General features: G+C 60.8%; 1 protein-coding gene across 5 annotated transcripts in view; it reads right to left on the bottom strand.

The window, feature by feature from the left end:
- Nucleotides 1–12,545: 12,545 nt before the first annotated feature.
- Nucleotides 12,546–22,200, bottom strand: part of Wnt7b (Wnt family member 7B) — a 39,267-nt gene continuing 29,612 nt past the window's right edge. For all 5 annotated transcript variants that reach the window (XM_010634328.2, XM_010634327.3, XM_010634329.2 and 2 more), the window contains exons 3-4: nucleotides 20,251–20,522; nucleotides 12,546–14,745 (exon numbers count right to left, since the gene is read on the bottom strand). In XM_010634328.2, the coding sequence (XP_010632630.1) occupies nucleotides 14,266–14,745; nucleotides 20,251–20,522 (752 nt within the window). In that variant the 3' untranslated portion in view covers nucleotides 12,546–14,265. The remainder of the gene's footprint in view (nucleotides 14,746–20,250; nucleotides 20,523–22,200) is intronic.

Genomic DNA, 22,200 nt, shown 5'->3' with positions numbered 1-22,200 from the left:
CCTACCTGGTTCCTCAGGCTGCAGGACTAGGTCCCCAGGGGCAAGCACATGTCTGAAGTTCGCCCCGCAGGGTACAGGCCTGCAGTGCCACTGCAACGGGTCTTCCTGTACTTGCCCTCTGGGGGTGGTCCCCGAGGCCTCAGTAGCTGCAGCCTGAGCACACAGAGAGAGCACACAGAGCTGCAGTCCCCACCCCCACATGGTCTCCAGGGGCTGCCACTTCCAACCTCTCAGCCTAGTGACCACCAATGGCTCCTGCAGCCCCTGGCCAGAGTAGGTGCCACAGGGCCATGGAGCTGAATTCAGGGAAAAGTGCTTTTCCAGTCTCACCGGGGCCAAGAAGTCCAAGGCCATCTTCACTGATGGCTCAATGCCCCAAGTGCCAAAAAGGAGAGAGCAAGGCAAAGGGTCCAACTGCCTAGTGGGGTTGATGTCTGAGCTAAGCACGGGGGCCCTGGGGTGATTGATCAGAGTGACCTCCATCCCAGGTGCAAGGCTGCCTGTGTGTATGTGTGTATCATCTCTGTGCACATGCGTATATGTATCTATGTATAGACCTGCACACCGTGCAAATACAGGAATGTGTGCGTGCGTGCACGCATGTGTGTGTGTGTGTGTGTGTGTGTGTGTGTGTGCGCGCGCCCACGCGATATACCCCACATGCCTGGCAAGCCACGGCCCCTCATCCCTCGTCAGAATCTCTGTTCTCCTTGTCTGTGCTCCAGGGACAGCCTTGCCTGGAGTGCTCCCTGCTCCCCTCTCTCCCTGTGGGTGGGTCAGGGGCCCCACACACCAACCTCAGCACCTACCGCCCTGCTCAGCCCTCCACAGTGTGCAAAGGCTCTTCTGCCTGTCTCTCAGCCCAGCCTCCCTCTCCGGGACAGAGCCTTTGTCACCAACCTGTGGGGATTAATGGGGCTCAGTCGAGGAGTGACTCATCTGAGGCTGTGCAGGCACCCACTCCTCTCCCCTGGGGAGCTCCTGGGAAGCACTGGACTTCTCTCTGGGATGGCCATGGAGCCAGCATCGGAACAGCTCTGTGCCTGCGGCGGCCAGCAGGGCTAGTGGAATGGTTAATGTTCAAACTACAGCAAAAAAGTCCCACCTGTGCCCCCATTGAGGATACCTTCACTATGAACCCGAAAAACGAGTTCATTCCAAGCAGAGGTGGGGGGCGGTCCTTGCTGCCTCCCTGCCCTGCCCCACAGGCCTGCTGGAGCACCTTGGGGATATGGGGCCAGCTATAGGCGGAGCCCTTCCAACTGTGGCATCTCTTTAAAATACCACTGGCCACTTTTCTAATTAAAACTTATAATCTGCAAGACCTATGAGACAGATGCCCTGCAATGGGTGAGTGGATAAATAAACTGTGATGCATCTGGACATTACCCAGCAGTGAAATGTTGGAATGCTGGAATATTAGTCAACGGTGCAAAGGAAAGTGATCGAAAGCCATGAAAAGATCTGGGGAAAACTTAGGCATAGAATTCAGCCTGAAAAGTTGGTCTACTGTGTGATTCGGACTCAGATATCTGGAAAAGGCAAAACTACGGTGACAGTGAAAGACCTGTGGTTTCCAGTGGCCTGGGGAGGAGCGGGAGGAGGGTGAGCAGTGGAGCACAGAGAACTTCCCGGGTACATGTACTCACACGTTCGTCCAAACCCATAAACTGTCCACACCAAGAGCAACTGAAAGCAAACTTCGGCTTTCGAAGCTTCTGGGCCCTGTCTGGGTGATGGCTTATGTGCAGAGTGGTTTCCAAAAACTAGTGGGCTGTCTGCTTCTGCCGTGTTCACTGTCCTGTGGGTTCCAAGTCATTAGAAATTTCCAGAAAAGGCCATGTTGTTTGTAGGAAACTGGAAATCCCAGATAAGAATCAGAGGTTGTCTCCATCCTCCAGACTCTGGCTCCTGGATGACCCCAGCACCTTGTGGCCAATGGGTCCAGTGGAAGACTGACCTGTGGGTCCCGACCTGCCTGGGGTCTCGGCCTCACTGGAGCAGCTGACCTCTGGCTCAGCCAGGAAGAGCAGTACTGGTCCTCAACGTGTGTCCCATGGCAGCTTGAAGGATGCCACCACAGCCAGGCCCAGAAGCCAGGGCTAACCGTCCCACGCTTGGAAGGAGCCCAGATTGGTGGCCCTAGCTCCTGGGAGGACGTTGAGGGACAGATTAGCCGGGACAGGCACCTGAGTCCTCCCTGGGCACCCACCCTGTAGCTCTGAGCTCTGCGTCCCCCTTGGTGGCAGGGCTGGGGCCTGGGCCAGGACTGGGCTGGTGACATCATGATCTACACTTTGCCAGTTCTTTCCCGACCTCGGAAACCCCAACATCCCGCTCCAGGAACTGGCCTGCAGCATTGGCTTTGGCCCACAGCCCCGGTCCCCAACATCCCGCTCCAGGAACTGGCCTGCAGCATTGGCTTTGGCCCGCAGCCCCGGGAGTGCGGCAGGGAGGCCCCAGCCCCTGCTCCCCCCAGCAGCCCTGAGTCCCCTCCCTCCCCTGGCCTTCCAGGGCTCCTGGGCCAAGTGTGAGTACCAGCAGGGTCAGACCCCAGCCCCACCTCCTCCTTCCCTACAAGAAAAATAAACAGCTGTCCTGCCTGTCAGAGATCGGAACCTGCCGAGGGTGGGGCTGACGGGCTGGCAGTGCACTCAGGAGTCCTACATCTTCCCTGTGCTAGGCATAGGGGAGCCACCGACCCGGGACTCCTAGTCGGGCCGCACACCCTGCACGTGCACTGCCACCGTGTGACCTCCGACCAGGCCCTGACCTCTTGCCACCTCAGTGACCTCCTCAACCCAAGCCAGATTCGGACCCTGTGCCTCTGGTGCCATCCACACCGTAGTCAGGAGAGAAGGTGGGAAGGCTGGAGCGGGCAGCTGTGGCTCAGGGGACCCTCAGGGACCCCCGCCAGGCCTCAAGGAGTGGGCAGGAAAATGGATGAGTCAGAATGGTTTCAGCAAGGGGGGTGCCCGGGCCTCTGGGGAGCCAATCACGCGGGGCACCTGGCCGTCGCTCTTTCCCTCCTCCGCTCCCTCGTCTCCCCTGATAACAGTTTTTCCAGGTCCTGTACCACCTTTGGATGGAGGACATGGCAGGGAAGGCAGCCCGAGTCATTGCCGGTGACCATGGCCATGGCCAGAGTGGGCATCTCCTTATCACTAGGCCACAACGCTACCCGCAGTCCCTGTGCCCCACATCAGGACCATGTGGCATAGAGGGGAGGAGAGGTTCTTCCTGCCCCTCAAAAAGAGAGGCCCTGGGGTGGGTGCTGGTGAGGGTGCAGGGTGGCGGCCGGGACAGTGAGCTTGGGGACAGTGCCGCTCTGGGCCACAGCCACTAGGATGGCTCCTTCGGTTCTGGGGGACACAAGGGAGGGGCTGGGTGATCGGAGGGATGGAGCCCTGCTGGGTTCCCACGCTGGACAGTGGGGCAGGTGTGGCCTTGGGGTCAGTGGGCGGCAGGAGGCGGGGAGGCCGGGCCATAGGAGCGTTGGCCAATTAACCTGTCCGCCGCCCAGGGAGCAGCTAAGAGGATTTGCCTTTTGTCCGGCTAATTATTCTGCATGGACACTTCTCCTTTCCCGGGACTCAAGCAGAACTTTAATTAAAAAGGAGCCGCAGCTTTCTCGCTTACCCCAAGGGGGGCCACCCTGGGAACTGCAGGGACCCCCACCCCAGCCCAAGCTGACAGTCTGGCAACCTTCTTGAGGGAACCTCTCGCCCCCGACTGGCTGCTGGCTGGGCTGTGAAGGGCTGTGTGGTCTGATGGAGAGCTGAGGTTCTGGGGTGCCCTGTGGGGACCTTGACATCAGGTCGGCAGTTTTGGGGGCACATCCAGTCCTGTGGGGGGCAGAGAGAAGCTCAAGGACCCGACCCCAGCCTGTGAGCGCCACAGCCCTATCCCCACCTCCCCTGAGCCACTGGAGGGGGTTAAATCGCTGCCTGTCAGCCCTCCTGTCCCCTGGACCTCCTGCTGCCTGCCCTTGCTCCCTGTGAGGGAGGGAACCCCACTTTGCAAATGAGAATACCGAAGCTGGAAGCAGGACACTGAGCCCCAGACCCACGCGGGGAACCTAGGAGCTGGGTCCTGACACAGAGGCCATGAGCAGAGTCCCTCCAGTCCCTCTGGAGTTTGCCCTTCTGGCCTGGGCAGGGCCTCTAGAGCCTGGGGTGAGGGGAGGGAAAGCACTGTCCCCCAAGCCCAGAGCAGGTCGGCAGCTCAGAGCACCTGCTCCTGCGTCTGTCCCCACAGCACTGGGTGCCTCCTGGAAAAGGTGCACATGAAAGGTCCCGAAGGATACATAGGGATTTATGGCGCAAAAAGGTCCAGACAATCACACTGCACAAGGGGCAGTGGGACTGTGACCCCAGCAGGAAGCAGTGACGTGAGAAATGGATCAGGGGTCACGTGGGTTGGAGCGTGCGCCACTCTGGCTGTGGTCACAGAGGGTCTTCGGGACATCTGAGGTCCCAGCAGCAGCCAAGATCGGGCAAGGCCTGTGCGAGACCTGAATGTGCCCCCAGCAGGGCTGGGCAGCCCCAGGGGAAAGGGCGTCTGCTCTTCCGAGGTGCTCTCTCTTGCTCTCCCTCACTCATTCATCCCCGCTCCCCTCATTTCTTCACACACTCCCTGGCTCGCTCATTCAGGTGTCTCCCAGGTCACGTGTTTTGTTGGGCCAGTCCACCGTTCACAGACCCAGCACTTGTTCATTCATCCCTTCCATCACGGATGCATAGGCTCGTCCCTTCATTCAGTAATTGCCCAGGCTTCCACCCTTTGGGAAGCCTGGGGCAGATGCCCAAGGGCCCGCGTTGATGAGTTTGTGGCCGACTGCGCTGTTGAGAGGCGGAGCCTGCTTTGGAGTGCGATCACTGGGGAGGAGAGCTGGAAGGGTGTTTTATTGTCCCCAGGGCTTCGCTGCTCTCTCTGCTTCCTAGCTGCTGTGGGTGAGAAGCGTTCTTCTGCCAAGCCCACCACCCTGGGTCAGCCAACATCGCCTCCAAACACTCATGATGTGAGGTGGAGCATGGTCTGGGAGCACTGGCCACGGGTGAGGACGCTGTACCTCCTTTCCATCTGTCCCCGCCACTGATCTTGTTTGTTCCTCACTGGGCCCCACATGTGCCAGGCTCCATGACACAAGGACCTAAAGGTCCCCTCATCCTTCTCCAGAAGGCTTTGCAGACCTGCAGATAGGCTTCGGCCGCATCTAGGACCCTGAACACAGCTATGCCGGTAGGGACAGGGTCTTGGCCCAAACCTCTTCTGAAGGGCAGGGAAGGATAGGTGGCCCTAGGCCTGTGGGGCAGTTGGGGGACCCAAATTCACTCTGCTCCCCATTTGGTTTTCTCCTTAGATATTTTTACTTCCTGGCATTTAGGCCATTTTCTCACCTGTCCATTGGTTCAGCGAAAAATCCTTATAGTCCTGCTGTGTCCCCAGCCTTGTCTGGGACTGTGGTGACAACAGGCCAGACACTATCCCCAAGCTGGGGACCAGCCAGAAGCCTGGAGCTGTGCTAGGTGACACAGAGCTCTGGGAGGGATGCAGGGATGGAGGCTTCTTCAGACTGGAGCGGCCAGGGATTTAGCTCAGTGGTTCCTCTGCCTGCCTTGCAAGCACAAGGAGTTCGATCCCCGGTACAAAAACAAAACAAAACAAAAAAAGCAGACGGGAGCCCAGGGACATCTCGCAGCAGGGACATCAGGGGAGGCCTGGGCATAAGAAGGCAGTAGGTCTGTGAGACAGTCCCACAGAAGGGGGACCACACGGTGCACATTTAGTGAGCATCATGGAGGGTCAGGGCAGAGGAGAGAGGGGACACGGGGCACCCTGGCCTGGCCAGTGGCTCAGGCTGATGACACAGGTTCTGAGGTCCAGTGGATGGGGTGCAGAGGAGAGGTCAGAGCTGGAGGATGACAAGGGACAGAGATGTGCCTTGGGGGTTGTGTCCAGGTGTCCTCATTGCCACAGCCTCACCTGACCCACGGGTCCTCAGCAGAGCCTGACCAGGCTGAGATCAGATGTCCCTGAGCAGCAGGGGACACATCAGGGTCCCCATGACTAGCAGAACCACTGTTTACCAGCTGTCCACTCTGCACACACCCATGGCCACACTGATCCCTGAGCCAGCTCAGGGCCAAGGCTTTGCTGGTGCACAAGACCCAGGATGTGAGGGCCTGTGCGCACTCAGGCTGGTTCCACTGCAGTACCCCTGCACTTAACCAGCTTACAGCTGTCTCTCCTGCCTGGCCATGGTGCCACCATGAGTCCCACTCTCCTCCCCAAACCCAGCCTCTGGAGGCGGCAGGCCCGGGTCAGCCAGTGGATCCTCTCCCTTTGCCCAGAAGACAAGGACCAGGGACCGAAGTCACACTCTGCTGTCCGACAGAGGCCAAGTCAGAGCCCTCTGGGATACAGTCCCCGGGCCCTGGAGATGTCATGTCACGTGGAGATGGGACCAAGGTAGGACATAGATGTACCTAGGCGGCCCCTAAGTCGAGCATGTGGATTCTCACAAGGGACAGTGAGAGAGATTTGAAGACACTGGCCTTGAATCTTGCGGTGAAGGGGCTACGAGCCAAGGATGCCACGGCCACCAGCAGGAAGGGCCCTCCCAGAGCCTGCAGACCCTGATTCTGGTGCCCAGACGGAGAGCAGGTTCAGCTGCCATTGTTCCAACATCAGGAACCAAGGGCGCTGTCCCCATGAGCCATGTAGAAGGACACACTACTGCCTTAAACTGGCTTGGCCGACCTGCCCATACCTGTGCTCAAGGCCCCAAGCCCCATGACTTGCTGCAGTCTAGGGGTGCAGCTTAGGAGCCAAGATGGACAGCCACCCTGAGGTGCTATGGGAGGGTGAGGACAGTGACACAGGACCCAGCTGCCACCACGCACGAGAAGAGCAGGAGGAGTGGGCGGAGCGACTTGGCCCCCAGGAAGGACAGTGCTCAGGGCAGGTCCTGGGCTCCCCAGAGAGAGGCTATGCGGGCAGGCGGGGCCGCAGGGTGGGCCAGGCATCTTCTGTACCCTTCAGGCCCCAAACCTGCCATCCACCATCTCACCTCTTCTAAGAATAAAAACAAATATTTGGGCTGTATGTTGTGTGTTGGGGTTGAGCTTTCTTCTGGAGACTAAAAATAGGTGCATCTTGGCGTACCCGGGGGATCCCTCCCCACCCGCCCGCAGGTTGTGCAAGGTCTGCACCGCCTCTGGGTCAGGAGCCAAGTTCTGACTTAACCAAGGCTGATGTGTGCGTGTGTGTGTGTGTGTGTGTGTGTGTGTGTGTGTGTGTGTGTGTGTGTGTGTGTGTGTGTGTGTGTGTGTGTGTGTGTAGAGGGAGAGGATGGGTGAGGAAGGCAGGTGCTGGAAAAGGGTTACCATCCCAGTGCCTTCCAGGGCTAGAAGCCTGGGCCGGGAGCAGGTGAGGGGTCTCTGCTGAGGTCGAGGATGGGCGGAGCCCAAGGCCAGGATGAAAGCCCTGGTGGAAGTCAGAGCAGACGCCTGGTCCCTTGGTGGAGTCCTACTCGTCACAGCCACAATCACCTGAAGGCCGGGGTGAGGGGCAACCTGGGCCCCACCTTGCCCCCAGCTTTCCCCAGACGTGGCAGGTCAGCAGGCTACAGTGGGCCGGGGCCTGTATGTTCTCTAGGATGGCCCTGTGCTGTCGGGGGACAAAGTGGTGGGACCGAGACACAGGGCTTCAGGCTGAGCCGGTTGAGGTTAGGAGGGCAGTCTGTAAACTGTAAAGAGCTGTAGGCTCACGGCCAGCAACTGCGCCCACACCCTCAGGTGACCCGGCTGTCACATGGGCTTCGCCCCTGCCCTTCGGTCCCCGGGGAGACTGTCCTGCCCTCGTCACACCAGTGCTCCCAAAGCCCTGACTAGAGGACAGCAGACCCTCTCGGGGCTGAGCAGGGTGGCAGGGGTTCCGGGGGTCTCGCTTTGTGGCCGCTCTGCTGGGCTGGCTCAGTGGGTCGGGTGGTGGGAAGGAAGGGGGTGACTTTGCTGACTGCCCTTCATGGCCATCTCATCAGATCCTCCACCCAGCTCCAAGACAGAGTGTGTCGTCCCAGCTCACGGGGAGGGAAAACTGAGGCAGGCCCCTCTGCTCCTTTCTCCCTGCCTGGAGTCGCAGGCAAGCTCTCAAGGGACAGCAGGGGGCTCAGCCTGGGCTGCACTCTACTTGGGGACACCACTGCTCTTCCTGCAAAGACGCACTCGGATCTCACTGCTTCTCTGAAGCCACCGGGCGCAGCGGCCCCACCCCTTTGTGCTGAGAGGCTGGGGACCCTCCAGGGCCCTCCTTGTCTGCTGGCACCAACGCCAGCCCTGCAGCCCCAGCTCAGGAAGAAGGGCCGGACCTTCCAAGTGGCCCCACTCCCTGCAGACACACGGCTGCCCACAGCTCCCTGAGTCTGCATTTGTTTTCTACACCTTGGGCTCAGCTGGGTCAGTCCCCCTGCCGCTCTAACTCCCCCGCCCTGCAAGTTCTGCGCCCTGCTCCTCCGCCCTGGCAGCCCCTGCTGTGCAGGATGAATCCGAGTCACTCGTGTGTGGTTTCATAACTGCAGGTTAGTATCTCCTACCTGCTGCGCTGGGCACCCCTGTGGGCAGAGCTTCACCCACACCCGGGAGGAGAGCAGTGGGATTTGCACTACGCAGAGAGCTTCTTGCTCCCTGAGGGACCCCAGGGCAGGCTCCAGAGGAGTGGCCAGGGCAAGATGGGCCTCCCAGAACCCAGCACCGCTGCCCCTCCCCTCAGCCAAGAATGAAGACGCCTTCCAGACACAGACACAGACTTCCGGGCCCCTGCCTTAAAAGCACAGCCTCAGAACCGTGGAATCAGAACACTGTGGGGCTTGCAGCTGCAGCTCCGTCGTGTGGAGATCAAACTGTGCTTGAATTCCTCTAGTGATGGGCAGCTCCCTCCTTTTCTTTCCATCTTGGCAGCTAAGTCCTTAGGCTGAGATCTACCCCTGCCTGCTTGGCCTCTGAGGCCACTCCGGAAGTCCCTGAGGTGAGTGGGTGGCACATATAGCCCTTTCCACCAGAGTTGGGCCTTGGAGACAGGTGAGAGCCACGCCTGGCTCCCAGAGATGACCCAGTGACTCAGCTGTCCCTGTGGCTGCCTCGCCTCCCAGAATGTTTGTCACGAAGATGTAATCGATCCTCTGGCCTGGGAACCGGGAGAAGTGGGTGGATTTGCCCAGCCTTGTGGCTTGGGAGGTAGCGGGGATGGAGCGTCCTGACTCAGCAGGCAGGGGCCGCCCCACCCCCGCCAAGTGGGTAAGAAGCTTGTGGCCTTGGCCTTGTCAGCTCAAGGGAGCAGAGAAGGCAGGGAGGGGGCAGCCCACTCAGTGCCCACCAAGCTCGGGCCATTTGGGGTCTGCTGAGGGCCCCAGCGCATCAAGGACCTTTTAGGGTCCTTCAAATGGGACAACCGAGGCCAAGAGGAACACTGTGGAGGCCTCCTCGGACCCAACCTCCTTCCTTCCTTCCTTCCTTCCTTCCTTCCTTCCTTCCTTCCTTTTTTGCTTTTTGTTTTTGTGATGCCGGGAATTGAACTCAGAGCCTTCACACTGAGCTCCATCCCCAGCCCTTTTCTAAAATTTTTAATTTTGAGACAGGTTCTCACAAAGTCGCTCAGCTGGTCTCAGATTTGCAGTCCTCCTGCCTCAGCCTCCCGGCATGCTGGGATTACAGGCATGGGCCACCACACTGGGGCGGAATATTCTGTTGGTCTGTTGGACCCTTGTGAAAGACTCCACACAAACCTCAGGTACCCAAAGCCCTGGCCCTAGGAAGGGTCCAGGAGCAGCATCAAGGCCCCACGGCTGTGGGCTCCCACCTGATGGTTTCCTCCTGGACAAGCACAGCTCAAAGATGGCTGAGGGTCGGGAGCCAGTGCCTTCACCCGGGGCCCAGACCTTGGGCCTGTGGGGCAGGAGTGAGTATTTGCTGAAGGCCAGAGACCGCAGCACTCAGGAGTGAGGTCCCTCCATCCTTCCAGAACCTCCCAGAATATTGTCGGCTGGGAGGCGCTCCCTGAACCTGCTCTCTGCTGCCCGGCACACCAAAGTCCACGCTCATGGTCCTCCATGCTCTTTCCTGTCCTCCCTGCAGGAAGCCATGACTGAGCACCCATTCCACACCAGGCTCCTGTTCCTTCCCTCTTCTGTCCACCTGTCCCCCAACATGGCCAAGGGCTCACTGAGGCAAGACCTGGTCTTGCCCTGAAGCCGCCTTTGGGTGCAGGTGTGCAGGCCAGGGAGGGACCCCTGTGTCTAGAACTTGGAAGGTATCCGGGACTCCAGACCCCAGCCTGTGTCCCCTCCATCTGCCACCTCCTCACAAGGCTGCAGGTCTCCTTTGGTGGCGACAGAATTCCAGCTGCACTCAGAAAGGTACAGACTCAACCAGACAGGAAGTAGAGACCTAGCTAAGAGCCCAAGGACCTAGGCAGGCTCAGTGCCAGGGAAGATGGAGGGGGTCACAGCTGTGCTGCCCAGCTCCCACGGTGGAGGAGGAGGAAAAGGAGGAGGCTTGGAACATTGCTCAGGTGAGGCCCAGGTGAGGCCCAGGTGAGCTCAGCCCTCAGCTCCTCTGACTTCCTGTTTATCTGAGCACTGTTCCCCTCTCCCCCACCCGTCCAGTTCGCCCAGCAGCCCACTTCACATCTCACCTGCTGCAGCCCTGCCTGGTCCTTTTTGCTCTGTCCGTGATGGAGATGTGTCGTCTGTCACCTCCTCTGTCCATGATGGAGATGTGTCGTCTGTCACCTCCTCTCTGAGACCCCACCAAGCCGTTCCCCTTCCTGCTCATTTCTGTGTGGTCTCGGACAAGGTCCCTGTGCCTCAGTTTCCCCACTGAGGCATAGGAGCAGAGCAGAAGGAAAGACCCTAAAGGGCCTGAGTTCAAATCCTGGCTTGGTTTCTCATCAGCTGTGTGAACTTGGACAGCTCCTATTATTCTCTGGGCCTCAGTTTCTCCATCTGTTTCAGGGAATCGGTGCTGACTGACTTGGGAAAGGGCCGTGACCCGGGCTTCACACAGCTGCACGCCACCCGAAACTGGCACTGGAGAGGGCTCTCTGTTCCTCAGAGCTGCAGGTTTCTGGGAACCATTAGCCTGTGTAGGGGCAGAAGCACTCACAGAAACAGGACCCCTGAGACAGCCGAGCCTGTTGAAGATGGTGTCTGCCTCTTCACGGTGGCCTCGGTGAGGGTTGGCATGGGCAGGGCTGCTGTGTGAAAGGCAGATGGGTGGTCACCGTCCCTACTGCTCTGGGCCATCCCAGCTACAGTGTCGCCAGAGCCCACCCGGCGAAGTGCAGGAACCCTGTTGTGCCTCGACGTCCTGCACTGTCCCCAAGGGCAGAGGATGGGCCACCTGGGCAGGCAGCCAGCAGGCACACTAGAGAGGCAGAGAGAGCACGGCTAGAGAGCTGAGGGCATCACAGTGTGGGAACCAGGGCTGGCCTGGGCAGGACTCGGACTAGGGTTGGCTGGACCGTGGGCCAGGTGGGGGGGTGGCGAAGGCTCCCTGCTCCACAGGGCCCCTGAAGGATGTGCAGGCGGCCCCAGGAGGCCGGGCCAGGCTTGAACTGCAGCCAGGCAGTAAGTGCCGTCTAGGCCCTGGGGCCGGGCATCTCAGGCTCCTTCCTCATTCCTGGCCCTGTGGGAGTAGCCGGACCCTGGCGTTCCGCTGCTGTTGCTGCTGCCGCCGCCGCCCCTGGGGATTTGCTCACCGTCTCGTGGGGAACCAAGGCCTGCTGCCAACTGCCCAGCCCTGGCCGGGCCCCATGCATGCCAGCACCAGGGGCCCCGCCGACCACCGAGTCTTGGCCCTGAGCCATCACTGCTCTCAGATGAGGAGACCGAGGCCGCTCATCAGGGAGGGCCAGGAAGGGACTGGGCTGAAGCTCTGAGTCTTGTCTGTCCCTGGGGAAGGGTGTGTCCCCCAAAGGCCCACCTGGAGGTCCCTCTCCTGGGCCTCGGGGCTGAGGCCACGCTCTGTGGGTGCCCAGCTGGGCACCGTGGGGATGGGGCTGTTTGATCAGCAGTTCCGCCCTATGCCAGGCTGCCGGGGACAGCGGGCAGTGGCCAAACCGGCCCCACCGCATGCCTTCTGGCCCTGGGCAGGAATGCTATTCACGAAGCCTTGCACAGTTACTGGTTAAGGGCTGGGCCTGGTGGGGAAGTGGCAGGGCCAGACGGGAGCCCCCAGGACCTCAGACACCCAGGCCTCCCAAGCCCAGACCACAAGTGCTCCTGTCCAGCTCCTGGGCCTCCTGTCCCTGCAGTCTGAGCTGAGCCCCACACGTCCGGGCAGTCTCTGGGGTTGTCCATCCCCGTGACCTTTCCAGGTGCCGAGGGGCCAGTAAGCTCGAGGGAGGCCCAGCTGGGGCCTCAGCGGGCATCTCAGGGCAGGGACAGGAATAAGGGGCCCTTACCCCAGGGAGTGCAGAGGAAGTGAGGAGGGACAGGGTGAGGTTGTCTAGGGGCAACACACACAATCACTACTCCATTTCCAGCTTTTATTGGGACCAAGCTCCCCTCCAGGGGAGGCCAGCAGCACAGCCGTCAGAAATGGGCACTTCTGGGATGCCCGGTGCCCAGCCACCTCCAGCCCTGCACATGGAATGGGTGGCCAGTGCCTGCCTGGGCCATGCTGGCCCCCACGCCTGAGATGGCCCCCTCGAGGGACGGCGGGCTCGGCTGGGTGCTTGGTACCCCAGAGACAGTGCGGGGGCCTCGGTGGCAGCGTCGGCCCCGAGGGTCATTTCAAGCAGAAGGAGGAGCCTGGCTCGGGGGCACGGCCTCGGCCATCCCCACCGTCCCCTCCAGTTCCCAGTGTAGGTCACAATAACTTAAAAGACACTATAGACATCTGGACACTATATAACAGCATAAGTTACCCGGGCTCCTCAGTGGAGGACGCCAGCCTGTGGACTTGGGGTGTCCTGGGACTGGGGTGAGGCAGGGGCCAGGGTAGGGTGGGGCGTTCACAGCGGCCCAGAGGTTGGGGTATCCTGGCATCATCAGACATGTGGACGCAGGGCCAGCACCCAGACAGGGGTCAACTGCCCCAGGCCATCGTTCAAGCCCGCTGGGGGCACACTGGGGACACAGGGAGCAGTGGGCGGGATGGTGGCTTGGAGCCATTTGCTGGCCTTGGGCAGGCCGCACCCTCAGTGCCTGTCTCCTCAGGGACAGAGTGGGAGCCCAGAAAGGATGGCCCAGCCCTGAGTCCTACCTCCTATTCCAACCCCATCTTCAAGGTTTTGGAGGAGGTGACTGGGAGGGGAAAGGTTTGCTCAACTTGGGGTGACGTCTGGAGAGCAGGTGTCCCCAGATGGCAGGTGGGGGCCCTGACAGGTACTCTTAGCCCTGCTTGCCAATTTTCCCAACATTGGGGTCGAGCAGAAGGACCAGGTTGGGGCTCTGAGAACCTCAAAGGCACCGACTGCCAGGGTGTGCAGCCCGAGGCTGTGGCTGGGAAGGGAGCAGCTAGGGCTCTTGGGCAAGGGCCTGCTGGGTATCCTGGGTGGGGACTCAGGCAGAAGCACCACTCACAGCTGAAGGGTCTCTGGGCCTTAGTGCCCCATCTGTCAGGTGGGACCAGCATTTGGGGAGTTCCCCAGCCCAGCCCTGCCATCCTGGGGGTCAGGCTGGCTCCAGGGAGGGAGGACTCTGTAAACTGCAGGTGCCAGGCCAATGGCTGGCCAGGAGCGTGAAGGACTAGGAAGGGGACCGGGCACTCCTGGAACCTGGCACAAGGAACATTTTGACTTCTGTGATATGATTTCCAAAGAGGAAGGGAAGCCAGGCTGTGTTCCAAGGTCCTCTCCTGCTAACCCTGGCACCTGGGACCTGCAGGGGGGCGGAGGGAGAGGCCGAAGAGGGGCATCAGGGGCCGGGTGGACACAAAGTGTGGAGTTAGGACCAGCTACGCATCTGTTAGTGCCAAGAATCCTCTTCTGATGCTAAGAAAACATAAATAACCTTATCAAGCTCCGTCCACACTGCCCTGGGCCCCAGGGGATAGGGCCAGGGAATCAGTGTTGCGTGCGACAGGCCAGCACGGCCTTTCTGTGTCCAGCCACCTGGCAGGGAGGGGACCCTCAGAGTCTGGTCGCAACTCTGTGGTCTGGGACGTGTCGCAGCCTCAGGGTTCACTGCTGGCTCCCCACGGGGACCCCGGCACCGCAGACCTCGGACGCCGGGTGGGCACGGTGCTGCCAGGGAGGTGTCCCTCACTTGCAGGTGAAGACTTCGGTGCGCTCGCTGCAGGTGTTGCACTTGACGTAGCAGCACCAGTGGAACTTGCAGTTGCACTGCCAGACCTTTGTGTACTGGTGCGTGTTGTAGCCGCGGCCGCAGCACATGGTGTCACAGCCGTCGGCCCCCGGCGAGGTGCGGTTGCACAGCCGGCCCTGTGTGCCCACGCTGCCTGTCGCTGCGTCCTCCTCACAGTAGTTGGGCGACTTCTCGATGTACACCAGGTCCGTCTCCATGGGCTTCTGGTAGCTGCGCAGCTGCTTGATGCGCAGGAAGGTGGGCTGCCGCAGGCGGCTGGCCCGCACCACCTCCACTTGCACGGCCGCGTTGTACTTTTCCTTCAGCAGGTGGCCCACCTCGCGGAACTTGGGCAGCGTGGTCCAGCAGGTCTTGGTGGTGCAGGAGCCCGACACGCCGTGACACTTGCACTCCAGCTTCATGCGGTCCTCCAGAACCTGTGGGTGACACCGCTCTGCTCAGTGGGGCGGGGTGGCCGCGCTCCGGGGTCCCCCGCCTCCCCCCAGGATGGCCCCGAAGCAGCTCCTCCTCGTCGGCTGTGTGACCACGAACCAGTGTCTTCCCCTGTGTCAGCCTCAGCCTCTCATCTACGGACAGGCAGCTGGGCTCCCATGCACGGGGCACACAAGCGTCTCGGGGGTCCTCGGGACGCGATGGAGCTCGGTGTGCATTTAGCAACCGTACTCAATGTGATCAAAACATGTGGTGAATGTGTACTTTTAAATGGTTTACTACAATAGAGACACATTGCGCCTGACCCTCTTCAAGGTTCTCCCGCCTGCGCAGACACATTCATCCCGCTGCGCCTGCCTCTCCGAAGCCACTCCGGAGGGCCTCTTTCCCCATGTCTTTATGAGATGCGACGTCAATACCACCCGTCAGCACTGTCGCAGAGGGCCACGCGGGAAAGGCAGGCACGTAAAACACAGGACCTCACCCGCCTTACTCACTTTGTCTGATGCCAAGCAACTTCTGGCTCTTCCCCAAAGTCGAAATGACCACGAAAGGGAAATGTTTTTAATTGATTCAGAACACCAAAGGCAGTCGTGAGCGTGCAACTAGACACTCAGGAAAGAGGACTCCAGAGCTGCTACAGAAAGTGGCAGGGACCATGGTATGAGTGTGCTCAAAGAAAGGGGTCTGTTGAGGAGGATTCGTGGCAAAATATTTCTTTTACTGTCATAAAAATTTTAAAGCTTCTTTGAAGCATTCACAGCTGTGTACAGAGCTCAGCGCTGTGTCAGACAAGAAAACTGAGGCTTGGAAACACTGAGCTTGCTACAGGTCCAGGTCCAGGGCAGCAGGTGGGGCACACAGTGCGGGGGGCAGCACAGCGGGTGCTTGGTACGTGTGGGTGTCCCCTCCCCTCCATCTCTCCCCAGTAGGGCTTAACACACACTCCTTGGACGCGGGTGGGCGGTGGGGCCTGGCCTAGGCCAGGGGGCAGTGAGTGCGTGGGTCAGAGAGGCCCAGGAGGCCTGGATGGCTGGTTGTTGTTCTTTCTCCCCAGCTCCACGAGGGCCCTGGGTGGGTGCAGCCCTGTGTTTTCCTTGGGCCTCCCTGGCGGCCCCGGAAGGACGATTCCCAGAGCCAGCCCTGACCCCAGGTACTCATTTACTCGGATCGAAAGGGCCCTGCCAGCCGGGCCTGATTGAAGATGGGGAATCATTAGCTGCTGCCCCACCACTGCCCAAGGCCCATTTGTCAGCTGTCGGGGCTCCCTGAGCCCAATGCTGCAGGGACTTGGCCCCCTGACCCTGAAGCCAGAACCCAACATCACGGGCACCAGCTGTCTGTCCCCAGCTCTGCCCTGGACATGAAAACCCTGGAAAATGAATGAATGAAAGACAAGAGGGAGAGAAACAACTCACAGAGATGCCACTGGCCCAGCACCATCCCTGGCCTGGCTGCAGGAGACACGTCAGGGAGCCCTGGGCTCACGGCCGTGTGGGAACCATGGAGATGGCCCCACTGTGCAGCAGTGAGTGGTGGCATCTGATGGGGGCTTTCTGGGGGAGGCGATAGTGACAGTGGGTAAGGGTGGATGAATAGCAGCCCAGTAGGCCAAGAAGAGGGAGTTTCTGGAGGGGTCGACATGGGCACGGGCTAGGAGCTATCAGCCACCGAGCTCCCGTGTCCCTGAGCTGTGTGTGCTGGGTGGAACCGAGGCTGGGCCCTGGAGCCATGGATGACTCTGCTCTGAGTACTTGTCCTGGGGCAAGGACTGGGGTATCTGGGGATGAGCGGGAGGAGGCTGACGCCCTAGCAGGGAGAGCTGAGGGTGGAGAGGGAACAGGTTTGGGGGCATCCAAAGTGGATTACAGGCTGGGGGTGGAGCCAAGGGCTTCCTGGTGACAGTGGGCCCCGGCAGAGAGGATTGGACCCCTGCCCTTCCCTCCCTTTCTGCCATCTGTCCCCCTTATCCTGCCTCTCGGCCACATCTCAGCACTCACATCTGACCCCTTCCCCAGAAGCAGCTCCCTGCCCTGGCTGCCTGCATTCTGGGGACTTCCTCTCTGACCAGGCCACACGGCTGGTCAGGAGTGACCCTCAGGACAATGATGCCCCAGGAGCGGGCCAGACTGGGCCCCTTGGAGTCTGCTCCACCCAGGCTGCCGGGATCTGGAGGGGCATCCAGGCTGGTCAGCCCCAGCTTCTACTTGGTATCCCCACCATGGCCCGCTGAACACCAGCCACCCCTGACCTCGCTCTCCTGACCTTCCATCCTCCCACACCCGGCCCCATCTCCTGGTTCCCACCAAGTCCAGGCAGCCAGCCTGTGCCCTCCCTCCTGCCTGCCTGGGGATGGCCAGACCACTGCAGCCCACCAGTGGCCACAGCAGATGAAGACGATTGGGCAGGTGGTTGCGAGCAGGACCCGAATCCTCACTTGGCTGGGTGCCAGGCCGGAGCCTCACAGAGAAGTGATCACAGGGCTCAAGAATGCGCCGTTTCCTTCTCCAGCACCCTCACCATCACAGTGACAGTGGCGCCAAGGGCAGCAGGCACCTCAGGGCACTGAGACAGCCCTTGTGCCCTAGAGACCATGAGGAGCTGGGGGCTTATGCAGGGCCCCTTCACCAACCGAGTTCCCTTGCTATGGGGTCGGATCAGGGATTCTGGGCTACAGAGTCGATGCCTTGCTGTTCCTAGAATGAGCGTGCGGCCTGGGTTAGGAGCAGGGCTCAGTTTCAGCCAGGCTGGGGACCAGAGTCCTTTAGGGAAGGCTGTCAGCCAGGGAGCCTGCCATCTGGTGCTCAGCCTGGGGCCACCGGGAGGCTCCCCATCCTAGGCTCCCTGCTCTAAGGGGTGACTTGACTAATGCCCAAATTGGCCTTGCTCTCCAACCTCAGGCCCCTGCAGTGACAGAGATGGTGGCTGTGTGGTCCCACTAGCCTGGGAGGAGCCGCCTTTCCCAAACCTTGGGTTTTTGTGGTACCATGGGATGAAACATCTGCCCAGCATGCCTGTCGCAGGCCCAGCTGATGGGGGCCGGGCCCCAGCTCCCAGAGCTGCTGTCCTTGTCACAACAGCTTCCTGCCTGTGTCATCAGTGAGAGGGAGCCGGTATGCCCTGGGCCATCCCAGGCCTTCCCAGTGGACACACTCCTGCCTTCCCCTGGTCAGTGTGGAAGGAAGAAACTGTAGCCACCATTCACCACAGCCTCCATCTGCCTACGGCCCTGCCCTGCGCTGTGGCAGGCTCCACACACCCAGGACAGAGCAGCCAGTGGGTATCTTACATTTGTGCCCATGCACCTCAGGGGATAAGCTGAGAGCTTGGCACACATTAGAGCTCAGCATAGCCTTCAAGGGGGCACAGGAGGGGCAGTTGGGACCCAAGCGCCCCGGAGTGGCTCAGCGAGTCTGACCATCAAGGACGCTCGTCCTCGCGGCCGAGTGGAGGGTTACACAGCACCTCCCCCGCTCACTGCACATCTTCCGGGAACCTTGGGATGTGACCTTACTGGAAACAGGGTCTTTGTAGACAGAACTGAAGTAAAGGAGATGATGTGATCATCCTGGACTCTGGTCCTCAATCCAGATGGCAGAGAAGACAGAGTCAGGGAGGCTACACAGTCATGGAGACGGGATTCGTGGACACTGCCCATAGAGCCCAGGAGCACTGGACGGGACACAGTTCTCCCTGGAGTCTCCTTCCCTGGCCAGGCAGCCGCCAGCACCGCCGTCCTCCCTCTTCCCGTCCTCTGTCTCCCTGGGTCCCTGTGACTTTGTATCACCTGTTGAGTCCCAAGCCAGGTAGCCCAGGCCCATAGGACTTCAGCTCCCCACGCTGGTCTTCTCTCTACCCCAGATCCCTGCAATAGCCACCGTGACACAGTCTCCCTCAGGCCCTTCCACCACGGCGTTCCTGCCTCAGCCAGCTGACCACGGACTGAACACTCCGAAGCTATGAGCCGAATGGAGCCGTTTCCTCTGACATCACCCCTGTCTCGGTGTCTCCGAGCCAGGAAAGCGGACCAATGCTGGGTTCCAGGAGGACTCAGTTTGCCTCCTCCCAGCAGCCCTCCAGGATGCCGCCACCTGCCTGGGATGGAGACTTCCTTGCTCTCCTGGCTGGCTGGGAGCTCCTGGAGGCCAGACTTTAATGTCATTCATTCCTCATTCATTTGTGCACCCAGTGCACTCATTTATGTGACAGTAACTTAAATTCACCTGCCCGTAGGGTACCGTACACATCAAGGCCACCGCTTCCTTCTGCTCCTCCTTACCCCTCCTTTCTCCCACCAGCAGCATTAAACATCCTCCAGTGCTGGCCCCTTCTCACCTCTACTCTGTTTGTGCATTGAGGCCCCAGCTCCAAAGCACCCGGTCCAGGATGCTGAGCTTTCCCCCAGCCTCCCAGTCCCTTCTTGCTCCTGGGTGTGACCCCTGCACCCCTCGTGTGGGCCCAGCCCCCATAGCTGAGGCCATTGTAGCCTCCTCTCTGCCTAGTGCCCGGCTCAAAATAGGAACAGCAAGTTTTTGTTGATAACAAGTGAGGCCAGTTAGGGTCACTGGGCCAAGGGATTCCTTCAGGCCCTCTTCGCCTCCTCGCCTGAAAGGCAGGCGGGTCTCAGGTCTCAGGAGCCCCTCAGGCCCCACACCTGGGTGTGGCCCCAGGGCTGGGGAGCCAGACCCTGCGGTGTTCCGCTCTGCTGGCCGCCCTATCTTGGGCCATCTTGCCGCCCAGTGGCCACTCCTCCCAGCCTGGTATCTGGGGCCCTCATCTCCCGCAGCCCAGCCTCGGGGCTCACCCTGACTCTTTCCCCAGTGTGTCCGGGCTGAATTCCCTCCATGACCCCCCAGGCCGCCCGCCCCAACCTAGGCTCTGCCCACACCCCGTGCAGCTCTGAGGTCCTCAGGCCCCGCCCGCCTCCCCGCCCAGCAGCCTGAGCCCAGGAAGACCACCTCCTCCAGGAAGTCCCTGCCGTGGGCTGGCTTCGGGGACCAGAGAGCCAAGGCAGGGGCTGGGGCTAGGGCTGTGGCCGGGACAGAGGTGGCACCCTCCTGCCCACCTTGCGGCCGGCTTCGTTGTTGTGCAGGTTCATGAGCCGCCGCTCCCTGCGGTGTTCCGCTCTGCTGGCCGCCCTATCTTGGGCCATCTTGCCGCCCAGTGGCCACTCCTCCCAGCCTGGTATCTGGGGCCCTCATCTCCCGCAGCCCAGCCTCGGGGCTCACCCTGACTCTTTCCCCAGTGTGTCCGGGCTGAATTCCCTCCATGACCCCCCAGGCCGCCCGCCCCAACCTAGGCTCTGCCCACACCCCGTGCAGCTCTGAGGTCCTCAGGCCCCGCCCGCCTCCCCGCCCAGCAGCCTGAGCCCAGGAAGACCACCTCCTCCAGGAAGTCCCTGCCGTGGGCTGGCTTCGGGGACCAGAGAGCCAAGGCAGGGGCTGGGGCTAGGGCTGTGGCCGGGACAGAGGTGGCACCCTCCTGCCCACCTTGCGGCCGGCTTCGTTGTTGTGCAGGTTCATGAGCCGCCGCGCGTTCTTCTTGATCTCGCGGGCGTCCACGAAGCGGCGGGAGAAGTCGATGCCGTAGCGCACGTCAGCGGAGCAGCCTCCCCACTTCCAGCCCTCTGCCTGGTTGTAGTAGCCTTGCTTCTCCCGGTCGCAGCCACAGTTGCTCAGGTTGCCCTGGCTGCAGGCGGCCGTGACGGCGTGGGCCACTCCGGCCGCAGTGATGGCGTAGGTGAAGGCGGCCTCGCGGCTCCCTGTGGGTGGAGAAAGCAGGGTGTTGAGGCTCGAGGTGTGGGCTCCCTGCTCACCAAAGCCGGTTGATGTAACCCCTCCCCAGGCAATGGTAAGGGCAGCACCTGGCACACAGCAGCTGCTTAATGCATGCTGCGTCCCTCCCCAGGCCTGGCCTCCTGAGTATCTCCTCTCCTCCCAGTGCTGGGCTGGGGTCAGGGGGCCCTGGATTTCCCAGGCCTGGGCACTGTCCGACCTGCCTCCCTACCCAGCCACTGGCTCCTTCCAAGTGCAGCCTGGCGGGGCCTCCCCGCAGCACCTTCGCTGGCTCCCCTGTACTGGCAGAGCCCAGCCCTCAGCCCAGTGCCAGCTTCCTCTGCCCAATCTCTTCCTGGAACGATGGCACCATCCTGCTAGCTGCTGCCTGCATCTCCTTGTAGATTTCCTGGTCTTTTGGGCAGAAGTCGCATTTCCAGTGCCTCCTGCAGGCAGCCTTCCAGAGGCTGACTGTGAGCTCTGGGGCCCATCTCCAGCTGGGGGGTCCCAGGGATCCGGGGGCGAGGAGGCTTTGGTGAGAAGACCAGAGGCTGAGAAGGGTGCCCCTTCCTCTCCAGTGAGATGTAGGTACAGCATCCCCGCCTGCCCAGGCCTGCGCCACACAGCACCCAGCAGCCCGGGCCACACTTGTGGTGCACACCCCACAGAAGGCTGTCTCTATGCCTCTGCTCTATCTCTCATGGAGGAGCCCCGACCCCCGTGCTGCTGAGAGCTGCCTGGAGCCTCAACAGGACAGGGCAGGGTGCAGACGTGACAGGGAGAACTCAGTTAGGCTTGAACTTATGCCTCAGCTTCCCCCCGGTGCTGGCATGACAGGCATGCACCACCAAGCCTCCCTGAGTCTGGACTCTTGAGAAGCAGCTCGTGGAGCCAGGGTCACCACCGTCATCAGAGCTCCACTCCCATACCTGCGCCCTTCCTTAGATTCTCACAGACCCATGTAACCTGTGGACGAGGAAGTTCTGCTACCTGTCCCATTCCACAGATGAGGAGACCCGGACACAGATGGCCTGGAACCAGGCATGAGTGACTTAAGCAGGATTAGGACCCAGGCTGTGATTCAAAGCCCAGAAAGGCTAGGAAGGGGCTGAGGGCCTGGCCGTGGGTCCCTAAAAGCCACTGAGCCAGAAGCATGCTCTGTGACCTGGAGCAGGAGGGAACAAGGACAGGGTTGAGCTTTGGGCCTTGAGGGTACAGGGACCTGGCCAGCAGGCGAGCTCTAGGTGGAGGTCCCGGGGGGCTGGACTGACCTAGCAGGGTGGGGGTGTCAAAGCAAGGGCCTGGGGAAATCTGGAAAAGCCAGCTATCGGGAACATGCAGGAGGCCAGGGGAGCTGTCAAAAGTCCCCAGCAAAGACAGAGGTGACCGTCAACTTCTTCCCGCCCTCAGAGAGGCTGCAGGGTGGGTCCTGGGGTGCCCAGCCCCCATCCCGTCCCAAGCTCAGACTCAGTTACTCACTTGTCATCCTCCACCTGCCCCTCTTGCTAATTTCTTGCCCCTCCTGCCCTGAGGTGGGAGTGAACAAGACAGAAATTGTTTGGAGAGCATCAAGGAGAACACAGGGTCCACAAGAGGCACAGCCTCAGACTGGGAGGTTCAGGGCACCTGGCACCCCATGGTTCCCACACCAGTGAGGAGCTACTG

This window comes from Fukomys damarensis, unplaced genomic scaffold (assembly GCF_012274545.1).
Source record: "Fukomys damarensis isolate Sample0158 unplaced genomic scaffold, DMR_v1.0_HiC HiC_scaffold_19, whole genome shotgun sequence".
In the NCBI taxonomy this organism is placed as follows: domain Eukaryota; kingdom Metazoa; phylum Chordata; class Mammalia; order Rodentia; family Bathyergidae; genus Fukomys; species Fukomys damarensis.
The sequence above is the reverse complement of the archived record's forward strand: the minus strand, read 5'-3'. Positions and strand labels throughout refer to the sequence as shown.